Raw genomic sequence first — 22,658 nt, 5'->3', positions numbered from 1 at the left:
TATAAACCATCTGAGTCACCGTTTGAGCGCGCAGAAAAAAAGGCGGGAGTTAACGGGAGTTCCAGATCTCGCGCGCTAGTGAGCTGACGTCACCAACGCAATGTGCGCATTGCGGGCGATGCCAGAGCAGCATCTTGTTCCGAACAGCCGGCAGCCTAATAAAGTCTCCAGGGTCTCCAGCGCCTGTATTGTGCTCGAGCTGACCTCCTTTTGGTTGTCTTGCTGCGCTCGTCTTCCTGGAAACATATACTGATGTTGAAAGTTCGTTAGGCGTCCGCTAGGGGGACGCTTGGTCGACAGGAGGTCATGGTGGTCGCTTTGGGCGGTGTGGCACCTGTGGTAAACTCTGAACTTGGATAAAAACTGAACGCCGTGAAAGTAAGTGTTGAATAATACATTTGCAGCCATGTGAATGTGTCATGCGTATGTCTGTAGCGTTGACAGGGCTGTGATTGAGTTGCTAGCCGCACGACAGGCCCGATCGGTCTGGGCACCCGTTTCCTATCGTCAACGCACCTCCACGGCTGCAAGATTAAATCTTGGCTCTTTGCCGGCGTGTCAAATAACTTCGCGCATCGGTAGATGACACAGGAACAGCGTGATATAGGTGCGAAAATTTTGTAAGTCTGCTGACGGCCGACAATCTCGTCGCTCCAGTAACCGTTAACTGGGTTGCAACAGCGAACAGGAAGTAACGGTGCTGGTACCTCTTCTAAAGTGGCACTTTAACGATCGGAATCGGAAGGAAACTGCGATGAAGAGGCATCAGAGGAGGTTGCAAATTCCTCACTTGCGTACACGGTTTTGGAGGTTTGGCGGTAAGCTTCTAGCACAGATCGTCGTTTGTAGGTAACGCGCGCAGATGAGATCTTGCTTTCGTGCTTCAAGTGACGTTTGAAAAGGCTCGTTTCTTTCTGCGGCCGCACAACATCTCTTGGTTGGACGGGCATTGGACTATTGTTTGCAACTTAGCTAGGCTTTTTTGCGGAATAACACCTGCAGCTGGAGTTGCTCAGAGTCCCGTGCACGCACTACAATATAAACGTGTTTCCATGACGTCTGCTTACGCACTGTCTGCCTCGTTGTCTCTCTTTTTAGCGAGCTAAGATGCCATGAGCTTTGGCTAACATGTCTAATAAAAGGTCATCAGTCATACTGGTAAGTTTGTCATTTGTACATGAAGCTGCACGTTTTAACATTGGAAGCTTACGGCATCTTGGTTGCGGTGATACGAACTGTAACGGCCTATCCGGCCGCCGTTTCTGGGTATCGGGCGTTTTCGCTAACCTGTGTCACGTTCATTGCGAAAGGATCGCCCGAATCCAGTAGCGCTCGGCTTTTTCTTTTTTTTTTTTTCGCTGCCTCCTCTTTCGTTCAGCTAATAATGGCATACTTCGGCTAAAACTGTGCCCCTGACACTTCCTAATAATAGATGCCCCACTGCGCGTTGCGGTGTCACTTGGTGGCGCCAAGACCAGTGGGCATACGCTGTTTGCACGTGCTTTGCGATATTTTTATCTGCCATGGTTGTTTTATAGTTGCAGCGCTGGCTTTGCTCTAACGGGTGACACGCGCAGGTGTCACTTTCGCACTGCATACTAGCCTCACGTAGTACTTCAGCAAAGAATGCGCGCAAAACTTGCTTTTACTTTTTCTTTTGGATGGTTAGCAATTCTGTGCTGAAACTGCATCTGAAGCTGTGCAGGTTGTTGGACGCTTTTAACTGTTGTAAATATCCATTGATCGAATATCTCTTTTTCGAGCATCAAATGGTTTTGACATATTTTGGCACTGCTATTCCACTTGACCCTACATTTTACATGTTAGCATGACAGCACCAGTCTCTGATTCCCATATTGAGGATACAAAGTCTGCACACATCATTGTTTTCAGCCATGAAAACAAACACATTCATATGATCATCCAAAAATGTAATAAAACCCTTGTAACACCTTATGCTTTTGGGCTTTTTCTCGCGGAAGACAAGCATTTGTATCCTGGACTCACATTACATTCCTGTTCAAAGCAATAGAAGGAGGGACGGCCCATAAAGATGTGCAATTTTTTATCGCTGCCTTCAGCAGCATCATTATTTCATTAATAATCAAGAATCTTGCTTTGGCTTTTTTATATTGACAATATATTTTTTCACCCTGCTGGCATTTGCATTACCAGTGATGTGGAATACGTATTGCAGTGCATTTTTAATGGGGCCCATTCAAGGCCAAATTAGCAGGAGCTAGTTCTTTTAAGGCTCAGTATTCACCATGGTGCTCCTGCAAGCAGCATGGAAAGTGATTGCAAGGGGCACAAAAAACAAAACAAAATTGTCATAAATTGAAAGGGGAAGAGCATTAAAGAAGTCAACACAGTACTTAATTGTGAGTATTGTTGCTTAGGTACAGGCATTCAGCTCATATCTTGGAGGCTAACATGCATAACTATGTTAGTTAACTTTGCATTTAAATTGTTAGTTTACAAGTACCTACAAAGCCAGCAAAAAAAAAAAAAAAACAAACTAAAGTGGGTGGTGGAAGGGCATTGAGCACGTCAATTACTTCTCTAGTTATGAGCTTGCTCATTAGTCTGAAGTGGCCATTATCTATCTTAGGAAGTATTGGATAAGTGCATTATCTGTCAGGTGTTGGATAGTGTTTTCATTTCTTGGCTCTTTGATGTGCACAAATAGTTCTGAGCCTATTAATTTGCCAACAAATATATTGATATCCATCAGGACAAAGCAGTATTGATTTCTTTATTTTTATTACTGAATTTCATCACTGAGACGAACACACCTCATCCTTTCACATTCTAGCTGGATATGTTTGGAAGTCGAGGTCGGAAAAAGCCGTCCAAGGCGGCCGGCGGCCAGCCTTACCCGACGCAACCAAGACCTACGTCGGAGAACTACTCCGCTGAGCCTGCTGTGGAGGTGTATGTCAACAGCCTCAATGAAGAAGAAGTGAACCGAGAGTTCGAGAGGATGCTGGTAGGCTCCATTTTTTTGCGTTGTGTCAGCATGCCATATACAGATATAAGAGAGCATCTATGGGATTTCAGCTGGGAGCAGTTGGTGTTTTCATTTTGTTTGTAAGTATGCTCACGTGAGTCTTGCCTTAAAGCCAGCTTAAACTGGCACTGTGCATAATCCTTTACTTTTCTTTTTTTGTGAGCTTCTGACTTGTTTCTTGAACAGAAGTTATTTTATTAGGATGTTTACAGCCTTGGGTTGACATTTGTTTATATGCATCTGTCACTTACAGTATTCTTGATCTTGAATATGTTTGTGTACTCGTTTTGAAGGATCAATGCGAGCATTAGGATAGGATACCATCAACAGTACAGTGCAGCAGCAGCAGCAGACAGGAGCATGATCCTCCGCACTTGGAGGTTCAGAAATGAACACTAATTATTCATTTATGTGAATGCAATTGTTGCCACTTAGTGGCATTCTTACCTCAGTTTATATAACTACTAATCCTTGGTTTAGTGTGGCGGCCTTAGTTCTTTAGAACTTTTTGTTACCACTCCTGTTCTCCTAATGTTTTTGATGATGACTTGTGTGAGTTAGACATAAAAGGCTACAAGATTACATATTTGTAGATACCAGGGATCTCACGATCACTGTCAGTAGACAGAGTGCAGTGTCCTCCACTACTGATACATGGTAGTGTTCTCGGTCCGATTAAGGTCATTAAAAAAAAAAAGAGGTGTGCATTAAAGGCCATGTTGAGGGTTTTTTCAACTGTCTGAGCTAATACTGAAATCATGTTCCTTAGAGTCCACTATCCCCTGCACAAAAAGCAGTTATTCATAACATTCAGTAGAAATATTGTAAAAAAGCGAAAACCAGAAAACTGTAACTGGGTTCCAACAAGTGATGATGTCAGGACTGACCATCCAGTGACGTCACAGATGGTCTCAAAACCCATAGTCTGAGTGTTGTTGGGCTAAACTAGTGGTGAGTGTTATCGACAGCTTGCGTCATTTGTCTTAAACGACCGAAAGAGGATTCGAAATGTTGTCCTTTGGTGAATATTGATGGTTTTGCATTCAGTGGCGTCATACGCGCGAGGTTGCCCGTAGAAGTCTCTTTGATTGAGGCCACAAAATGACAGATTTTAACATTCCTTTGCACTGCAGCCAGACCTCGGGCCACTTCGGACTTTGGTACAAAGGCTCAGAAAACTGTGGGGAACATGCTGTGAAAATGTTAGGGAACTCTGAAAAGCTGGAGAAAGCTCTGCAGTTGGTCTTTAAGCGTGCAACAATGGAGACTGAAATGTATTCTGCATTGACTGGACCATGGCCACTGGTGTAGCCTCTTCCACTGAAATTGCTTGGTTAAAAAATAAGGTTATAGTTCATATGGGACATTCTGTTAAGAAATTGTGGAAACATTGGAATTTTATAATATGCATGCTCAGAATTGGCTTATCGTTATCTCAAGTTTTCATGCTACCAGTCAGAAGGACCTTACTGCAAGTGTTGAGCTGGCTGCAGCATTGGAAAATGTTTATGTATTTGTTATTATAAAGAACAATAAATGTGACTTTCACTCCATGTATGCATAATAGTGCATATGTTTTATAGGGCTGGATATTCTTTGTTTAACAGGTTTGTTTGAATGCTCTAAAGCTGCATCTGATGAAAGCCTGAAAAACTTACAAATTTTACTCTGTGTGTAAAAGGTTTCAACAAGCCAGAATCAACTGTAAAAATGAACTATTGAAAACATCCTCCAGATTTGTTTCAAAATATGCTCTGAAAGTTCAGTGCCCAAACTCTTACACATTCAGGGAGTAGTCAGTTTTATGTTGTGTTAATTAAGAACAGTTGTAGGAACAGTGCACAGAGGATTTGATGCTTTTGCAAAGTTTTTGGTTTCTGGCCATTGCTGTCCTGTTTAATATATACTGTCATTTGTTAATGCATCTTTATTATCATTAAACTGTACTGGTTTGATCTTCCATATTTCTGCATGCTCATATTTGGGTCCCTTGATCTTCCATATTTCTGCATGCTCTTATTTGGGTCCCATACTCACCTGTAGGTTACTCTAGGCAGCATTTATAGCAGCTTGTGTAGTATAGACAGTGACAAAAGGTAACCTTTTATTAGGTGACATCAGCATTTGCCTTTTTTGAGAGGGGAAATGTATGGGAATCAGCTCCCTCCCTGCAGCAAACATTCCAGCCAAATGTTTGCACTCCGTGGATGTGTAATACCTTTTCTTCCCATTTGGCTTGCAGGATGACATGAATCTGACTGATGAAAAACGGGAACCACTGCTGAACAGAACGTTGATGGAGAAGCGGGAGATGCTGTCCATGCATTTAAAGGGTACAGCTGCTGTGAGTATACAGTCATTCTCAATGTTTATCCTACGTGGTAGGCTTACGGGCAGCTCTGTGCCAGAATTAAGGAAGAGAATTCGATGAACCTTTATGTGAACTTCATGGTGGAGCTCACACATTGATTGTTCTGTGTTATGTTGCTTAACCAGCAGCCCTCAAAGTGGGAACTGAATGCATCGGGTGGTTAAGAGCAAGCAGAGTGCAGTTGTTAGGAAACGTAGCAGGGATGTCAGCCTTGCGACTGAGTGGCTTTGTGGAGCAAATTGAAACATCTTGTGCCTGTACATATTTTCAGTAGCCAGACCTTAGAGTTTGCTGATGGGCTCTTGCACTTTGTAAGTGGGCATAACTGTACTGCTATACTTTTGTTTAAAAAAAAAGGGTTGTGTATTTGTAAAAATAAAACTCATGACTTGTATAACTCTTAAGTTGCTACTTTTTGTTTGTAGCTTGCTGCCAGTGCAATGTAATTATGTGTTTTAGCTTGTAGTAGTGGCGTTTATTATTTTTCTTATTTACCTTTCCTTCTTTTCTGCAGGGAGGCAAAAGGAGCAGTAGATACGAGTCTGCTGCGGACTATGTGAACTTTCTCAGCAGTGAAACTACATCTCCTGACAAACTCTTTCGTGGTATCGAATCCCTGCGGATAGCCCTTACGAACAATCCAGTCAGGTAATAAATACTTATTTTTTTATTTGAGGGCTACTGATGGGGCAGAAAAGTTTGTGGCATTAGCAGGGCCAAATTATCCAGGGTTCAAAGGGTTCAAATGAACCGAGCCCTCCGTTCTTGGGGGCCCCCCAAGAGCTGGAAAAAAAATGGCGAATTTTAAGACTTGGTCCCAACAATTGTCAAATCATCTTCTTCCTGATTTGCCATGAATAAAATTAGAGGTTAAGTATTGCAATGTCGAATGCTTCAAAAGCTGCTAGTCACATCGTATGCTTACTTCCAAAGCTGGCCTAATATTTTACCAGTCAAAGTACAAAACTTTGTACTCGTCCAAATAATATGGAAAAGGATCACAAATGGTTTAGCTGGTTTTAACTGGCTTGAGTAAGTTTCAGCTGCTCGCAGCTGGTACTCAAAAGGCTAGTTCCAAATGCCTACCAGCTGGGAATCATCTGGTCCCAGTTGGTAGCGGAGTCTTTTCAACAGGTTCTTGCTGGCTTTCAGTTGGGACTCAGTTTGTACCAGCCGGTAAACCTGCTGACCTTTGTTATTATTGTTGGTGAGGTCAGTTCTGTGTTTTATTAACCTGAGCATAAGCAGTGAAAGCTGTGAGAAATTAGTGCATTATTAGGGAGATTATGACTGCTCATTGCTGAGAGCCGTGTCAGATTTGTCGTTGCTGTGAGAGGAGACGCAAGATTCTCAGGTGGGTCAACGTTGAAGATCTAATCAGGAATTCCCAGCAAAAGGCCCGAAAACGCTTATAGAAATGTAAATACTTTTATTAACTTGCTTAAAATTGAAATAAAAAAACAGACATGTCATACGAATATGCGCCCCATTTAAGGGTTAAATACCTGTGAAAAAAAACATATCTTCTTCATTGAGCAAACATGTAACGTTTCTGTAAAAAATTAGAGGACACGTAAGCTTCGCCTTGTAGACGCAATAGCACGGCTAAGTGTTCATCCTGTTTTAAAAGAAAAACCATTTACGGGAACGAACATCCACATGGGGAGCCAGCAAATAGTAGCCATTAACACTGTCCCACAATGCACTTAAAGGCGGAGCGTTAGTGTCCAACCAGTTTTTATACTACTGCCGTCCACAGAAGCGACGAAGGTTGTTTTTCGGTGGACCAAGCAGCATACGTTATCTAGTAAAATGTTTGTTTGTTCTGTAAATTGGAAGCAGAAAGGGTGTGTTATATATGCAAAATCCTTTCCTTCAATTTTAACAGTGGAAGTTGTGTACAAATTGCAAATACATTCTCTTTTTAAATGTAGAGTATCTGTCTAAAACTATAAATAAATATTACTGATTATTTGAGCGTGTTAAAACAAACTTTGTGCCAGTTCAGTAGCGATGTCATTTTCTACAGGCGCCACTATTTTGAAAAGATTCTTCCCTCATTATGACAGCATTTGGAGTAATAAACATTAATTTTTGTACTTTGTGTCAGTATGTAAAACACATATTCTAGCAGTTTCTGTTGAAACACTGCCATAGGCAAGCTTCAGTTCATCTTGCTAGATGAAATTCACAAAGCTAGATTGGTAGCGTATTTACGGCAAGAATTTTCGAACAGCTTATGAACAAGACCCATCTCTACCTCACCTGTGCTCACATGCAGCTAATTGTCCTGCAAGTACTCTATAAACTTATTTTCACGAATGCACATTCTGATTTTTTAGGGAGGATATTGTGTGCTCTGCCATTTCCTAGAATAGCTCAGTCTAGATGCCAGTCTGTCCATTTGCTCTGCGGGAAAGTATATGCTCAGGCGATGTTCATAAACAGTCCACAGATTCTTCGAGTAAATAGGGCATGTGTTCTCTGTAGGAAATTCTAAAACACTTAAAGTCTCAAACATGACAACAGGGGGCGGGGTAGGGTGGTGGGGGATTATAGGGGCCCTCCTAATTTTTTTGAACCGGGCCCTCATCACTGTTAACTTGGCCCTGGCATTAGCCTGGTACCACTACACTTTTCATAAATGTTGCGGGCAGTCTTTGTTCTAGCGTGCATTCAGTATTTTGGGCTGTTAGCATACACTAACATAAAGGGACAGTCTACTGACTTTTAGTGGCTAGTATGTCCTTTTCTTCTTATTGGAGGTAAAGTGGATACAGTTTGCACAGGACTGATGTAATTGGAGGGAAATGAGAGAGGCCTTTGGCCTGCAGTGGGCATAGTCAGGCTGCTGGAGGATCTTTTACTTTTTTTTTCTTGCAGCAATCGAGAGCTTCTTACCTATACAAACAGATACCCAGCTGTGGTGCTGAATAACAAAGCAGAACAATTTAAAACCATTTTTTTTTCTCACGTGGTGGTCCAACTTTCTTCTTGTGGTAGTCAACATCTGCCATGGCATCCATGAATCACGATATTGGAGAGACGGTATGTAGCCAGTTAGTGACTGTTGCGTGAAGCGACGGCTGATGCAGCGATTATTGCTTTTCTAGGCAGTGTGCAGCACTGATGTTAACCAAAATACATTAGATTTATTAAAGCTATTGTTGAGAGTACTAGGTGATCTTAAAAATCACCTTCGTCATCAGCTTGACTACGTCGGTTGCAAGACAAAGGCCTCTTTCGTTTCCTTCCACTTAACCTGGTTCTGTACCTGCTGTGGCCACCGTTTTATCTGCTCACCTGTTTTTCTGCTGCCTCCGGCAGTGCTTGCATGCTTTTGGAATCCGGTCTGTTATCCTTGAGGGCCATCTTTTATCTTGTCTTTACATTACATGTTACATCTGGCATTTTTTTTTTCATAGCTCAGTTTAAGATTCTCGCACGAGCTGGGTAAAATACTATCGATAACATAAATCCAGCTATATTCGTCACAGATACCAGCGGTTGCTTTTGCCACCAGTAGCATTGATCACTGGAAGTTCAGCGGCTGTCTGCCTCTGTGGTTGCATTTCAAAAGAAGTTAAATTACGCAAGAAATTGAGTATAGTTGCAGGCGAAAAAATTATTGGTGGCTTAGCTTGGTTAAGCCTGGATATCAGAAGCAAAAAGCTTCGGCAATGCCATGGCTTAGCTTGTGGTTCCTTGGCATAGTTGTGGCTTACCTTGTTCACAGTTGCACCTTATAGATATTCAATGGCTTATCATCACAGTGAAACATTTATTACAGCCGTACATCACATAAGATTAAACTTTATTCCGATTCCACATCATCATCACCGTTACACTTCTGTATAGACATAAACACAGCCCAGTGAAAGCGCGCGGCACCGACTAAAGGTCAATCGGCAGAGTCGCGGCGGCTCCGACCACCTGCGCCTCTCCTGTGACGTCACGTGGTTTGCACATGCGTAGCTGTGGCTTTTATTGCGAAAGCAATACTACGCCTGGTCTAACCGCTCGTCATCGTGTGCCGTGTCCGGGTCCGGGTCCATGACCGTGGTCCCCTGGCAGGAGCTGCCAACTTCGGTCTCGTGTTTCACATGGGACGGTTATGTCAGACTCAGCCTGCCAGGACCCTTGCATTCACGTTACCCCTATAGGCTACTAAGGCACATTCATACGGCTTGGCTAAAGCGGGGCTTTAAATGTGTTTCTAACAATGGAGCACACGCGAGACTCTGGAGTTGACTAGCCTAGTGAAGCTTTTTGCTTCAAAAACTGAGGCATCTGAAGTTCCTCCTAGCAACGCAGCTCACTTCCAAGTTATCCTGTGACATCGCTCGAACATTTGGCACTTATATTGCCACCATTTCTTATTTCACACCTAATTGTTATATACACCATTTTTCTTGTGATTTGTCTCTCTTTTTGTTGGAAGGTATTTGTCCTGTGGGGTACGCAGTGCTGTACTGATCTCTGATGTTGAATGTCTTTAGGTGCTGCGAATGCACTCTTCTTACGTTGTGGGGCACTGTTACTTGTTATAAAAATTTATAGAACAGCACAAGTGCAATGAACTAGGCTTGTTGGTTATCCTGCTGAAAAACGATATGAAGGACGGGACACAAAAACACAGAAGCAAACACCACCAGCACTACCGAACAGAGTGTAGCTTCCCTGGCAAAGGAATGCAAAGGAAAAAAAAATGTCTGATGGCTGAAGAGTTTGGAGGACAAATGGTTGGAGCTGTAAAACCCAGTTGCCAGTACTGCATGACAACTGCACCAAAGTTTGTACATTGCGTGGTTATTGGCTGTGCAGTCGCATTAACTTTGGCACTAAGTATTTCAAACTTCGTACACATTTGTATACGTGCACCTGTGCAGCTGGCTGAAGGAGTTCCTGAAGGACGGAATGGACAAGTTGCTGAAAATCCTCCAGAGGTGTAAACAGTAAGTGCTGTCTAGAATTTTCATACTGTTGATTAACTGATATTGGCTGTTCCACCGATATCCATTCTCGCGTACTGTGCCCTTTTGTCGCTCTCTTAGAGTGTTGTGCAAAATGGCTCTCTGTGTTCTTTCTGATTTTTTTTCTTTGCTCAGCCAAACACTCGTCCGTGAAAGGCAAGTTATACTGCCATGACGTGAACTTTGTAGTTCACATCTTCAGTTGAATGCTCTCAGCCGTCATGGTGTGGACAAGCCAGCAAACTATCAGTATGCATTGCACGATGCCATTCAGCTCGCATTCACTGTTTGAAAATTCATTACCCCCATTGATCTGGTGCCTGTCCAGATGTGGTGGCACTTTACTGTTAGCTCTGTCTGCTCGATATTCTTCTTGAAAGGTTGCTCCACGAGGGTTGGGCTTTAGCTGTTTTTAGGCCCCTTTCTTCCTCTACAGGTGGACATACTCATGCAAAAGGCAAGTTCGTGGCAGTGAAATTGTGTTGAGGTAAACTCGTGGTAGCTTTTTAGTCTTTGCCGGTCAAGTTGCCTCCTTTTGTCTTACACAGGTGGACTTGGTTATTTGAAAGGCAAGTTGAGATCTCTGTTGGCACCAACAGAAGTGTGTCGCAGTGTTCTTTTTTTTTTTTTTTTCGGCTGTGCACGAAAAGTTGTGCCAGTACTCACTTCTAAGCTGACATCTGTGCTCTATTTATTGCCCAGACATCCTCGGGACAACAGGTACGAACGGATTGAGCATGAAGTTATTCGTTGCGTTCGGGCACTTATGAACAACACGGTAAGTTGCTCGCATTAACGGTTGGTTTTGCCATTTGCACTGTTACAGCTTGTGTGTGACTTTTGTGAATATTTACAGTGGCTCCTACATACTGATTCAGTCGGTGCATCTTCTCACAATGCCTTACTGGGGCTTACATGTTTGCAAACTATTATACGGGTCTTCTTTCAGAATTTCCCTGTGTCATTTTTGTACAGTCACTGGGCACTCTTTTTGGACTTTGCAGGGCCTGGAAAATGGTCTGAACAGCCCCAACAATCCGTGAACTTAAAAAAAATTAGTTTTCTGTAAAAAACTTTTTCCAAGATGACGAACTTGGCCGCTTGCCATGTTTTATTTGTATGTCGATAATAGAGAGTTATAGCTTAGTGTGAACTGCTACTGGGAGCCTCAGTGCCGCTCGTGCGCACGGGTTAGCATGATTCGATACGGCAGGCGCAGCCACTACTGCGTGGGCGCTGGTTGGTCCCGACTCCCAGAGTGACTGGTATGCATGCCTCCGGGAAGCATACAGCTTACTCAAGGTGGTCTCCACATGCACAGTGGTGCCCTGCAGAAGCGGATCGCGCTAAGCTGTAACCATTATAACTCTCCATTTAGACTATCTTAGCCAGTCATGCTTTCGTCATGTCCATGCTGCTTCATAACTATGACACAGCTACAAGTAATGACCATGCTGCGAACAAATGCATGCGCCATGTGAAATAATAACATTCAGTTTCCATTGGTAATGGTAGTTCTGAAGATTATAAGATGGAACTTAAGAAAAAACAAGCGAGGGGAACAAGAGCCTCAGTGATTGTACTGATCCCATGATGCTCACGTTTCATTTTCAGTCCGATTGCAAGCTCTTTGTAGGCAACAGCGATGGCAACGAAGAGCGTGCCTATATTGCCACTGCCTCAAATAACAACAATGAATAAAAGCCGATCTAGTCCGTCTAAATGACTATGCTTATATCCAAGATGGCACCTTTCACGGTTGCGACGGTGCCCACTCGCATCTACAGTATTGCTGGGGCCAAATTTACTTCAAAAAATGTAACTTTTGGACTCCACTGAGTCAGACCATCAGTTGTGAAAATCTGCATGTAACTAGGGGGTGCATGACGGTGCCTGTGTGAAGTCCGAAATATGGGAGTCCGAAGAATCGGCCGGCTTTTATCAGTTTTATCAGTAAGAGTGCAGCATTCTTAATCGATTTCATGCACCCTGCGTTCCAGTTGTGTGTATTTTGCAGCTCATAGGGCGAAAAGCTGTCATAAAAATGTGCATTTGTGTTGAAATGCCTTAGTGTTTTTGCATGCAATACTTTTATGTGCTGAAAATGTCAAATGCAAATTGTTGCACTTTTGGCAGGATTTCTGGGTCGTTAATGCAAGTTGGCTCAAATTGTTTCTTTCTGTGTTTCCCTTTTGCTGCTTGGCATTTTTTAGTTGCAAAGGTAATTTGCATTTTCTCCAATTCATTTTGTCTCTTGTCTTGTTGCCTGGCTGGCTTGCTGTGGTTTCTGGTTGGGTCATTTTTCACTTGCTAAGAAGCAGCTCGTGCCCTTCACTGATGCACTCAACTGTTTTTCTGCAGCCCGGCCTGAAGTATGTTTATGAGCACGAATCGGCACTCACAATCGTCTCTGCGAGCATGGATGTCACCAAGCCTCATGTCATGGTGGACGTGGTGAAATTACTTGCCGCCGTTTCCATAGTTCCACCCAATGGGTATGTCCTCGCCTTCTCAGCTATTGCCCTCTTTTCTTTCAATGCTGTTAGTGCCAAAATTGCATTGGTGACGTGTCTGGGTCTAGTGCTTACTGAGCTGGTGCACATGCACCAAGGCTTTTGATTAGTTTTGTTAGACATAATTGCTAACATATTATGAAACCCTTTGTATTCATTTTCCTGAAATTTGGCACCTTTTTAGTTGTGGGAATTAAGCGCTGTTTTTGCAACAAAACTCTGGTTTAGACATACCATTAATATGTCCCGAAAAATCAGAAATTTAAAACAAATGAAAAAATGAAAATATTCTTTTCAACACCAGATTTTAAGCTGTCTTCAGACATAAAATAGCAGGCAAATTGCTCATGGTAAAGCTTCAAACGTTTCCATAGACCTTAGACCCGCATTTCTCATCACAATGGGGTTTTAGCATGACAACATGTTATTCTTGTTTTGTTTTTTTTTTGCTGGTAGAATTGCAATGTAATTGATCGGGTCAGATCTGCTGACAGCTTTCAAAGAGGTCTGGTGGCTCTTTACGAATGCGCACAGCAAACAAAACTGAACTTGTGCTATGCAACACTTGCACAGGCAATGTTTATCTTTTACTCAATAAATTCTTAGAGTTACAGTTCAAAAAAATGGCGTCTTGCTTTGAGATGTGAGGCACATATGAGCTTTAAGGTATCCTCAATGATTTCTGTGAATTCTTGCTTTGCCAGATAATATGGACTTATAAAACATGAATAGTGCATGTGTTCAGATGGAGGCCGATTGACATTCTCAGCTTTTCTTGTCCAACTGGCCAGCCATTTAGTTTTTGCAAGTTAACCAATTGAAAGTTGTGTTTATTTATGATGCAGTGGTAATTTGGTGGTTCAATTCACATGAGGAAGTATGCCGATTTCTGAAAACACGGCACTTTACATTTGCCAGAATGTCGTTTGTGCTAAACACTGACACTATGCATGGGTGCTGTGGTGACTCTTAGACAGTGCTCTACACTATGTTGTGAAATTTGGGACCGAATGAGTGGAGTCGCACTAGTAAAGCCCGCTTGTGAAAATCTCGGACTACGTGGACGTCAGGTAAACTAGCTGTTAGACATGATCAGCCCATTGGCCGCTACTGCATGGAGCTGTTGTGTTTCGCTTTACCATTTGTTTTAATTGTGTTTTTAATGTGTGTTTTAATGGTGGCCCGCTCCACTCAAATTTATGGAGGGTTAGCGCGGTCATCTGAGCATTCCAGGCAGAATTGCTAGCTGTAATAGAGCTCAACCAAGATTGCCCTGGCTCACAAGGGTCGTGGAGGCGACAAAGTCTGATTGATTGCTTTGGTTTGAGGGAAGCGCAAATGTGCAGAAAATATGATCAGACTGGCTAACGTAAATGAAAAAAAAAAAAAAAAAAAAAGAAAGAAAAAAATAAGGAAAGGTTTTAATCTAGAGGAGATTTAACAAAGCCTAAGCTTGGCAATGAAAATTGCAGAGCCATTCCTCAGCACATTGAGATCCTGTGCTCACAAGTGTATGCAAAGTATGGGCTCCGCAAGTGAATATTGTGTGATACATTTCCTGAAACTGTTTTCTTCCTAATTATATAGCATAAAATTCAGAATTGAAGACTGGTCAGGTGCGGGCATGTGCCACTAATGACAGGTGGGGTAGCACTTGCTAACCTGAATGTTTCTGAATCAATGTTTTATTGCTCCAAGGTGCTGCAGATTGAAAATTTAAGCAAGTTCTCAAGGCTACTCTTGAAGGAATGCTTCTCTGCTCCAAAATGCTTGAAATTGAAAGTTTGAGTGCTCTGAATTGCATTTTACCAATAGCATAACTGTTATTGGTATCCTTTAGGAGTACCAACATCATGAGCATTCCTTAGAAGTTGACTATATTAGGCTGAAGTAGTTCTGTTGGACAGGAAAGGTAGATATTAGAAACAGCCCTTTTTAAAATGCTCAACGACTAGGTGCACGGGTCGTATGGGATTTCTGAAAATACTTTTTGTTCAGAGCGCTTAACTTATGTTTTCTTAGAGGCAGTCCTTCATATTTGTGCATTTTTCACTATCAGTTTTGCTCATCCTCATATTTTAGGCTCATCTGCTGAGGTTCTGATCATGGGAGCAGATTTGCAAGGTCTCTTAAAGTTAATCATGAAGGAAATTCAATGTTATCGTTATGACCCGCCAGTAGTTGGGTGAAGAGGAGGACAGTGAGGAAAACATGCTGTAAACCTGTGTCACTGGGCTCACCATGGTATGGCAGGGGCACCTACTAAAAATGCTTTTTAAGTAGAGATGCATTTACTCTCTGCCTTTGCAGACCTTTGCGTTTATCATTCCTGTTGATTTCTGTTCAAGAACAGACATTTCTAGTCATAGAGGGGCTGGAAGAAGTCTAAGCGGTTGCTGGCAGAGGAGGAGGAAGCATTAACAAAATAGATCAGCTTCTGAGGCAGCTTTCATCCTGTGCGCATATATATCTTTATTTGTCCAGGAGTGCAGTTCATGTCTGCACTCCCAGCAGTCATGGGAAAAGAAGGGCACAGTATCACTCAGTCGCTCAAGCTGGTTGCACTTAGCACTGTGATATGGAGGAGGTTGCCAAGAGAGAAAATTAATGTTTTCGGGCAGTGGTGACTTCGAGCACTTCATCAACATGTCTGAGAAAATAAAATTTTTTTTTTTTTTTTAAATATGCGTAAATATGGTTCTCTCAGTGTGCACCTTTCTCATTTAGTTTTAGCAGTGGCAGGATCGGTACATTTTCGCACACGGGAGATTTGCTTTTGTTTGCAGGCATGAAAAAGTTCTCAAAGCCATCACGGAATGTGCAGAGATGGAGGAACGGGAGAGGTTTGCACCCATCGTGGCTGGTCTGGCGTGCAGGGACAACGATTCTCTCCGAGTACGTCCAGACAAGCGCCACTTTTTTCTACTCCATAATTTATACAGCATTTTACTTAGGCGTTTTACCTAGGCAAGTAGTGTGCACTTTTTGAGACTTTCGGATATTGCCGCCTTGGCTGCTAACTAGAAAAATTATAGGATTGCGCCTAAGCCTGCTTAAAGGCAGAAATCCTGCATCATTGTTGTCATCTTCACTATCATCATCACTATCAGTGCTATCATCATTGTCATACGTATCACTAACTGCATCTTCACTGTCATTGCTACTATCATCCTCACGCTAGACAAGTGGGCTTAGTGGTTTGTGCGCTCGGCTGAGGATCGGAGGGCATTTCCTGCGGACATTTTGCGAACATTCTCGTAGTTCACAAGCCAAGGAAGACTCTTTTTAATAAGAGTTCAAGGTACCTTGTATAGCAAATACATGTCCTTTCTTTTATTTGATCTGTTGTCATATTTTTCTTTCAGGTGGCATGCATCCAGCTCATCAATGCTTTGGTTTCTGGCACAGAAGACTTTGACTTTAGGTTGCACCTTCGGAATGAATTTATGCGTACCGGTATGATGGACATTTACGAGGTCAGTGGTTTGACAGTGCACTGAGAACTGTTTGTGCACCAAAGTTTGGAGCATGTGTTACATGCCATTTTCTTCTTTTTTGTTGTCTAGAATCTCCTGAATGAGATCATCGAAAGCCCTGAGCTGGCTCTCCAGCTCAACATATTCAAGGAAACGAAAGACTTTGACTTTGAGGAGCTGTCACAAAGATGTGAAAGCATTACTCAAGAATGGAAATATCCTTTATTGAGCTCCTTTTCTGGGATAATTTTTGCATTTATTTGTTGCTAAAGCAGAGCTTCTGGGAATTGCAGTTTCGTATAAATTTTTGTGAAGGTAATAATAACAGGGCAGAAATCTTCACGGTGATGATAATACGAAAGAATTAAAATGTTATAGGATATAAGAAAGTGCACCTCGGTGTTAAATGCCATTGTTACATCTTTTTAAAGTTCTTTTTTTTTTAATTTAATTTAATTTCTTTGGCTTCAAGGTGTAGTTCATTTCGGCAGAAGGTGCCATGTCAGGTTGTGTGCGTGCGGTGCCCTTAGGGCATTTTTTGAATGAGTGAATCTAAACCAAATATCTGTTGTGTTGTTTTTTTTTAGGGTTAAATGAAAGGTGTGACTATAGCCATCCAAGCCTCCCATCTTCTCTGATACCAAGTTTCTTTGCTTTGTTTGGCATACACCTGTTTAGTAAATACATTGGCAATTTCGTGAATTTCGCCTTTAGTGACAAGAAAAAAAATGTTTGAATTAACCAGATGTTTGTGTAAAAGCTGTCGAAAACCATTCACATTACAGCTGTTTTATCTTAAAACCTATATGATGGTTGCCCGCATTCGAGATGAAGCCGAAGCGAGAACGATGATTTTCCCTTGTTTCATCTAGTGCGTTATCAGCGAATGCTGTCAGGGGCATACCTAGATGCAAGCCCCATCGCCAGGTCCCCCCCTCCCCCGCATCCCAATTTGAATTAACCATTGCGAGGCCGTCCATGTTCGAATTAACGAACTGTGACACCATACTTACATGAACGTCAGCCAGAACCATGCTCCTAGTTTGAGCTCTCCAAATTTCTTAACTAATGGGGGTCGAATTGACAAGATTTTACTGCAGTGCGATTTTGGTACCTGCTTGTGTGCTGTCCGTGGTGTTGTTGCCAATGAGCAACTCTTGGCTTCCTTTTCACATAGTTTCACTGCACAGACCTTGACTTGTCCCCACTGATGTCACCGAGTGCTTCCAGCTACTGAAGAGCGCAGTGGCTGGCACGCCGTGTGAAATGTCCTTCCTGTCTATACTGCAGCACCTGTTATGCATACGAGATGATGTCATCGTCAAGTGAGTTCTTCAGCGCTTAACTCGTGGACTATTCTGTCTTCAGTTATTAATTTTAATGGACCATTCTGGTTTCATTCAGTGGCTTTATCCACCTCACAAACACTGGGCTAGTAGTAATAAAATTTTTAAAAATTTGGTCACTGCATTTGATTGCTATAGCGTTATGCACTAATGCCATTAAAGCAAGTTTGCATGACATTGCTAGCACTGGCACGCTAGTTGTGAGTATGCACTGTTTACATTAGGGTTTGCAGAAACTCGGGATAAATCATTTGGCTACACAGTGATTGAGCCTTTGTCTCTGCAGTCTTTATTGGTACGACCCACGAACCAAAGCTTAATTCAGTATTTATTTTTTCTGCCACATCCTTGTGAAGTCTTTGAATGGATGTCTCATTCTTTTCACTGTTTCTGGTTTTATTCTTTTTTTTTTTTCTTTTTTCCCCTCCCCTGTATCTTTTATCAGACCTGCATACTTCAAGCTCATCGAAGGTTGTATATCTCAAATCGTACTGCACAAGAATGGCTATGATCCGGACTTCAGACGGTTTGCTCGGTTCCCGGTGGACATCGACACGCTGATGGGTATGTTCCGGGCTGCACGAGCTGCAGAGAGGCAAAAGAACAAACTGGTTACGGGCGTTGATATGAGATTTTTTTGCTTATTTGCTTTAAATAATTTACTTTCTTCTGCTCTTCTAATTCTCATGGTATAATGGGGTCATGGTATGGGCCACTCTCAGGTCTTAGAACTCGAGGCGTTGCATGCTTTACATAGCTTTAGTAGTTTTTGTAATATAGTTTCCTTTTATTTTATGTATGATCTTTCTTTTTTTCCTCTCTCATAAAGATTAGCCCTTTTGATGAGGTAGTTCAGGCCACTGCATCACTCTAAGCCTTGAGAAAATGCATCGCAGTCATGTGCTCGTAGCAACTCTGATGAGGTCCTCTTTGAGCATATAATTGCCTGCCTTTTCCGTGAATGCTTGAACAGGGCTTAAATAGCATTGCTAGATTTCTGAAATAATCATAGATGGAAGAGAAATTTTAGAATCTCTGAAATAGTCATTACTATTGCAGTCTAACAAAGCCAGATATATCTTTGCATAAATGGCATGTTTTTAAAGGGCTCGATTGTGTGTTTCCTTTGGGAGCAAGTGCTCCTGCTAAAAGCCTTTGACTGCACCTCGGCCCAATGCTGTGTTTTGCACCGTTGGCTCTGAGGCACTTCTCAGGGACTCCTGTCCCATAAAAGATTTCTCTAAAGTCTGGATGCAGCGGATCGCACTAATGTTTTACTGTTCCAAGGGGCTGCATACTTACAACAAAGTTGTAGAGCTCGGTAGTGGCATGTGCAGTGGATGTAGCTTGCATCTTCTAGAGGAACCATCCTTAAGCAGGAGCAGTAAACCTGCAACACAAAATTAAATAAGTGCGCAAACGAAGCTGGAATAGAACAAAATAGTAGTAAATAGGCCTAAGAAAAATGGAGAATGTACCACATCACACCGCATGCTTTCGCATCGAAGTGGAGCTTAAGGCAAGTCCTTGTGTCATTTTGTTCTTGCACTCGTGCTAACCACGCTGGTTTGGAAGCTTACTCTCGCAGCAGCTTCACTGTCAACAAAACTGTGAAAGAAAAAGCATGGAAAGGGAAGTTAAGGGGCATGCTTTTCCAGGTTTGGGGATGGACAACATGCTGGAAGAGTGTGGGTGTAGAGCGCAGGCATTCAGGCAAAGGAGAGGTCTTCACCCCACCGATCGGGAGGATTAATCAATGAAATTCTGCAGTTGGTTTCTATAGTTTAGCAATTGCCTTTCTGTCATTTGTCTAGATGAGGAAGTGGGCTATGCTGAACAGGAGCATAAGCAAGCTTTTGTTGGCATTTTTACTGTCTTTGATGGCACCCTTAGCTACCCAGTCCATGCACCGCTCTTGTTTACTTAGTGAGTCTGAACCTTGTTAACAGTGCTTTTAAAGGTAACTTCATCGTGGCACTGTCTATAGAAAGGTGCACTAGTTTTTCACATTGGCAACCCTTTTCTCTTTTCTCTTTGCTGAGTTTAGGGTTATTTGTGCTTGCTCATGAAAACATTGCTCCAGGCTGTGCTTAGAGTGGTCTCGGCAAAAGGCAGCATGTCTTTATAGATGAGAATGTGCATTGTTATTACTAGTTGGAAACGGTATCCATTGCTTCATGCTGTGGGTTCTCTTTTCCTCACCGTTTCCTAGAGCATATCATCCAGGGTTCGAGGAGCGAGGAGCAGGAGAATGTGGAGCAGTTGCAGAAAAAGCTGGAGGAAGCACTCACGCAGAAGCAGGAGTATGAGGCTAGGCTGGCCAACTACGAGGCTCGTCTAAGAGACGGGCAGGGTATACAGGTGCTGCAAGCTCTTGTACTCTCCTTTCCTTCTTGGCCATTAAGGCACCCGTGGGTCTTGTGCACTAAGGGCAGTGATGCTGCACATGAGCTTAGAGGGTTGATGGATCTATGCATGCTGGGCACATATCCATGTCATCATGCTATCTCTCTCACTTTGCTTAAAGCTAAGCTGGTAGAAGCAAGATTTAGGAAAAGTAAATCTAGAAATTCTTTTCTATGTGCCCTGTAAACTGATAACCCCACCTTTGCCAACAGAGAAAGGGTAGCAGCAAGATGCAGAAATAGGGCAGCTTTTTTATGATTAGTGTGCAGCGTAGTTAGGCTGATTTCATGCTTAATCCACCGTATTTGCAGTGCATTGCTTCCCCCCCCTTTTTTTTTTATTTTTCCAAAGTTCCTGCATTGCATTGCATTTCCACTCTGGCTGTGGGCCATGTTATCAGCTGTGCCAACATGCATGTAGAATCAATCCATCCCTGCCTATTTTTGTTCTTCAGGCTTTTGATGCGCTTGTTATTACTGGTTTCCTCAAAACTTTATTGATATTGAATGTTCGGTAAAGGTTTAGAGGTACTAGCATACATGTGAGTCGAATCGCTGGGCACTCAGCTGTCATGCGACTTCTCTGCTGCAAGTAGGATTTTATGAAAAGAGTGGCTGTGTAGAGGGTTCCCATAAGCGGGAGTGCACAAATTGGCAATTTTCTCAGCACTTGCTAATGCAGTTTAAGGGCTTCATTAAAACTTGAAATAGCACTCAAGTTTCTTTGATGTAATCTTTTTTTTTCATAGGGTATTCACACACAGCTACTTGCTGTCACAAGTGTGGTACATTTGACTGATAAATCTGTGCAGTGCTTGATGTTTTTTTTTTCTTTTGTTTGTTTAAACCTTTTTAAATATGTGGTAATAGTTGTCTGACCTTTTGCTTCCACCCTTCTCTTTCGACCCTCATCCTTCAGAGTCCCAACAGTGCCAAACTCAATGTGCCCCCAGGGCTGCTTCCACCCGGGAGTGGAGCACCCCCTCCACCTCCGCCACCACCACCGCCTCCAGGTGGTGGCATCCCACCTCCCCCGCCCCCGCCCCCACCTCCGCCTGGCTCAGGCATTCCACCCCCACCCCCCTTGCCTGGCATGGGACCCCCACCGCCACCACCCCTACCCGGTGCGGGGCCTCCACCACCACCCCCTTTGCCAGGGATGGGTGGTCCCCCACCACCCCCACCTCCACCAGGCCTGGGGGGCATGCTTGGCCAGCTGCCCAACGGGGGTCTGCCCATGTCACCACCCCAGCCGGAGACGCTGCCCCACGGCATGAAACCCAAAAAGAAGTACAACGTAGGCACCACCCTCAAGAGGGCCAACTGGAAGAAGGTCATGCCCCAGAAGGTCAGTCTCTTCTTTTGTGCTCCATTTCATTGGGCTTCCAAGGTGGGATTTATGAGCGCTCAGTTGCTGTATTTACCTGCTTATAGCGTGCACCTTCTGTCACCAATGTTTAGCCTCAAAATGGTATGTAATTTATTAAGATGTGAAACGGCACTGTACTTTGTCTGAAAAGCTGTCTGTAGCACTGTCGAAGGTCGAGCTTTCTCATCCAGTCAGGGCTGCAGGAACACAGAAAACGGTCCTTCAAATATATGAGCAGCGAAAGTATATTTTGCTGGCAAAACATGCTATTGAAGACCTAGTTTGGATGGGAATTTTTAAAGTATGCAGCTCATACCAGTTACTGATGAAATCAACAGACAAATCCCGCATGAGCAAAGCTCTGTGGAGGGCTGCTGCGAGGTAATGATGCGCCACCATTCGTACTGGTCTGCACACCACTAGTGTACCTTTTATAGCATAGGTGGAGCTACTAGTCGTGTTGATGGGGTTGGGGGCGATGTGTGCATTGCAGCACAATTATGTAGTGTGTGCAGCTCAAGTCGCCATAGCTTCCCCAGCGCTGCAAACAGCTGGTGAGATGAAGTATAGGAAAGCATACAGTGTCTACCGTGACAATTAGGCACTTGGTCCTTTTTGTATTGGTGGCATTCATTTTGTTGGAGACATTAGAGCCAACTACTCCGCTGTTGTCTGCCTTGTCCTGGCACATATTGGTTGGGAAGTTCCTTGGGACATATTGGTGGCATTTGGGGTTCTCTAAAGCAAAAACGTTTGGGAGCCCCTGGACTAAAATAAGATAAGTGGTGAACATAAAGCGATTTTATACCATCCATCCAGCAAAGGGACCGCGAATTGACCCCGCCGGTGTGGTGCTGTGGTTAGGGTGCTCAACTACTGTGCCCAAGGATGTGGGATTGAATCCTGGCCGCAGCGGCTGCTTTTCAATAGAGGCCGAAAGCAAGGCGCCCTTGTGCTGTGCAATGTCAGTGCACTTTAATAGAACCCGAGGTGGTCGAAATTTCCAGAGCTCTCCACTACGGCGTCTTTCATAGCCTGTGTCGCTTTGGGACGTTATACCCCAAACCAAACCAAACGAATTGTGGGGCCAAAATGAGAGGTCACTTTGTGTTGTGCCAATAAATTGGTTAAAAGAACAGTGTTGATGAGCATGCAAGCACTTCATTAGTGCTTTAGTCCTACTCATGACGCTAGC

General features: G+C 43.2%; 1 protein-coding gene across 3 annotated transcripts in view; it reads left to right on the top strand.

Moving 5' to 3' along the window:
- Nucleotides 1-223: 223 nt before the first annotated feature.
- The window catches only part of dia (diaphanous related formin 1), a 41,617-nt gene continuing 19,182 nt past the window's right edge, over nucleotides 224-22,658 (top strand). Inside the window, exons 1-15 of one of the 3 annotated variants that reach the window (XM_084602267.1) lie at nucleotides 225-378; nucleotides 1,099-1,158; nucleotides 2,816-2,989; nucleotides 5,253-5,354; nucleotides 5,896-6,029; nucleotides 10,271-10,336; nucleotides 11,057-11,132; nucleotides 12,716-12,849; nucleotides 15,654-15,762; nucleotides 16,233-16,343; nucleotides 16,434-16,558; nucleotides 17,552-17,668; nucleotides 18,135-18,253; nucleotides 19,902-20,050; nucleotides 21,014-21,442. In XM_084602267.1, the coding sequence (XP_084458393.1) occupies nucleotides 1,129-1,158; nucleotides 2,816-2,989; nucleotides 5,253-5,354; nucleotides 5,896-6,029; nucleotides 10,271-10,336; nucleotides 11,057-11,132; nucleotides 12,716-12,849; nucleotides 15,654-15,762; nucleotides 16,233-16,343; nucleotides 16,434-16,558; nucleotides 17,552-17,668; nucleotides 18,135-18,253; nucleotides 19,902-20,050; nucleotides 21,014-21,442 (1,875 nt within the window). In that variant the 5' untranslated portion in view covers nucleotides 225-378; nucleotides 1,099-1,128. Of the gene's footprint in view, nucleotides 379-1,098; nucleotides 1,159-2,815; nucleotides 2,990-5,252; nucleotides 5,355-5,895; nucleotides 6,030-10,270; nucleotides 10,337-11,056; nucleotides 11,133-12,715; nucleotides 12,850-15,653; nucleotides 15,763-16,232; nucleotides 16,344-16,433; nucleotides 16,559-17,551; nucleotides 17,669-18,134; nucleotides 18,254-19,901; nucleotides 20,051-21,013; nucleotides 21,443-22,658 lie in introns of all 3 variants that reach the window. The other 2 variants (XM_084602266.1, XM_084602268.1) reach the window with 2 other exon arrangements.

This window comes from Amblyomma maculatum, chromosome 4, assembly GCF_055883805.1.
Source record: "Amblyomma maculatum isolate TAMU_Amacu chromosome 4, ASM5588380v1, whole genome shotgun sequence".
Taxonomy (NCBI): Eukaryota; Metazoa; Arthropoda; class Arachnida; order Ixodida; family Ixodidae; genus Amblyomma; species Amblyomma maculatum.
The sequence above is the reverse complement of the archived record's forward strand: the minus strand, read 5'-3'. Positions and strand labels throughout refer to the sequence as shown.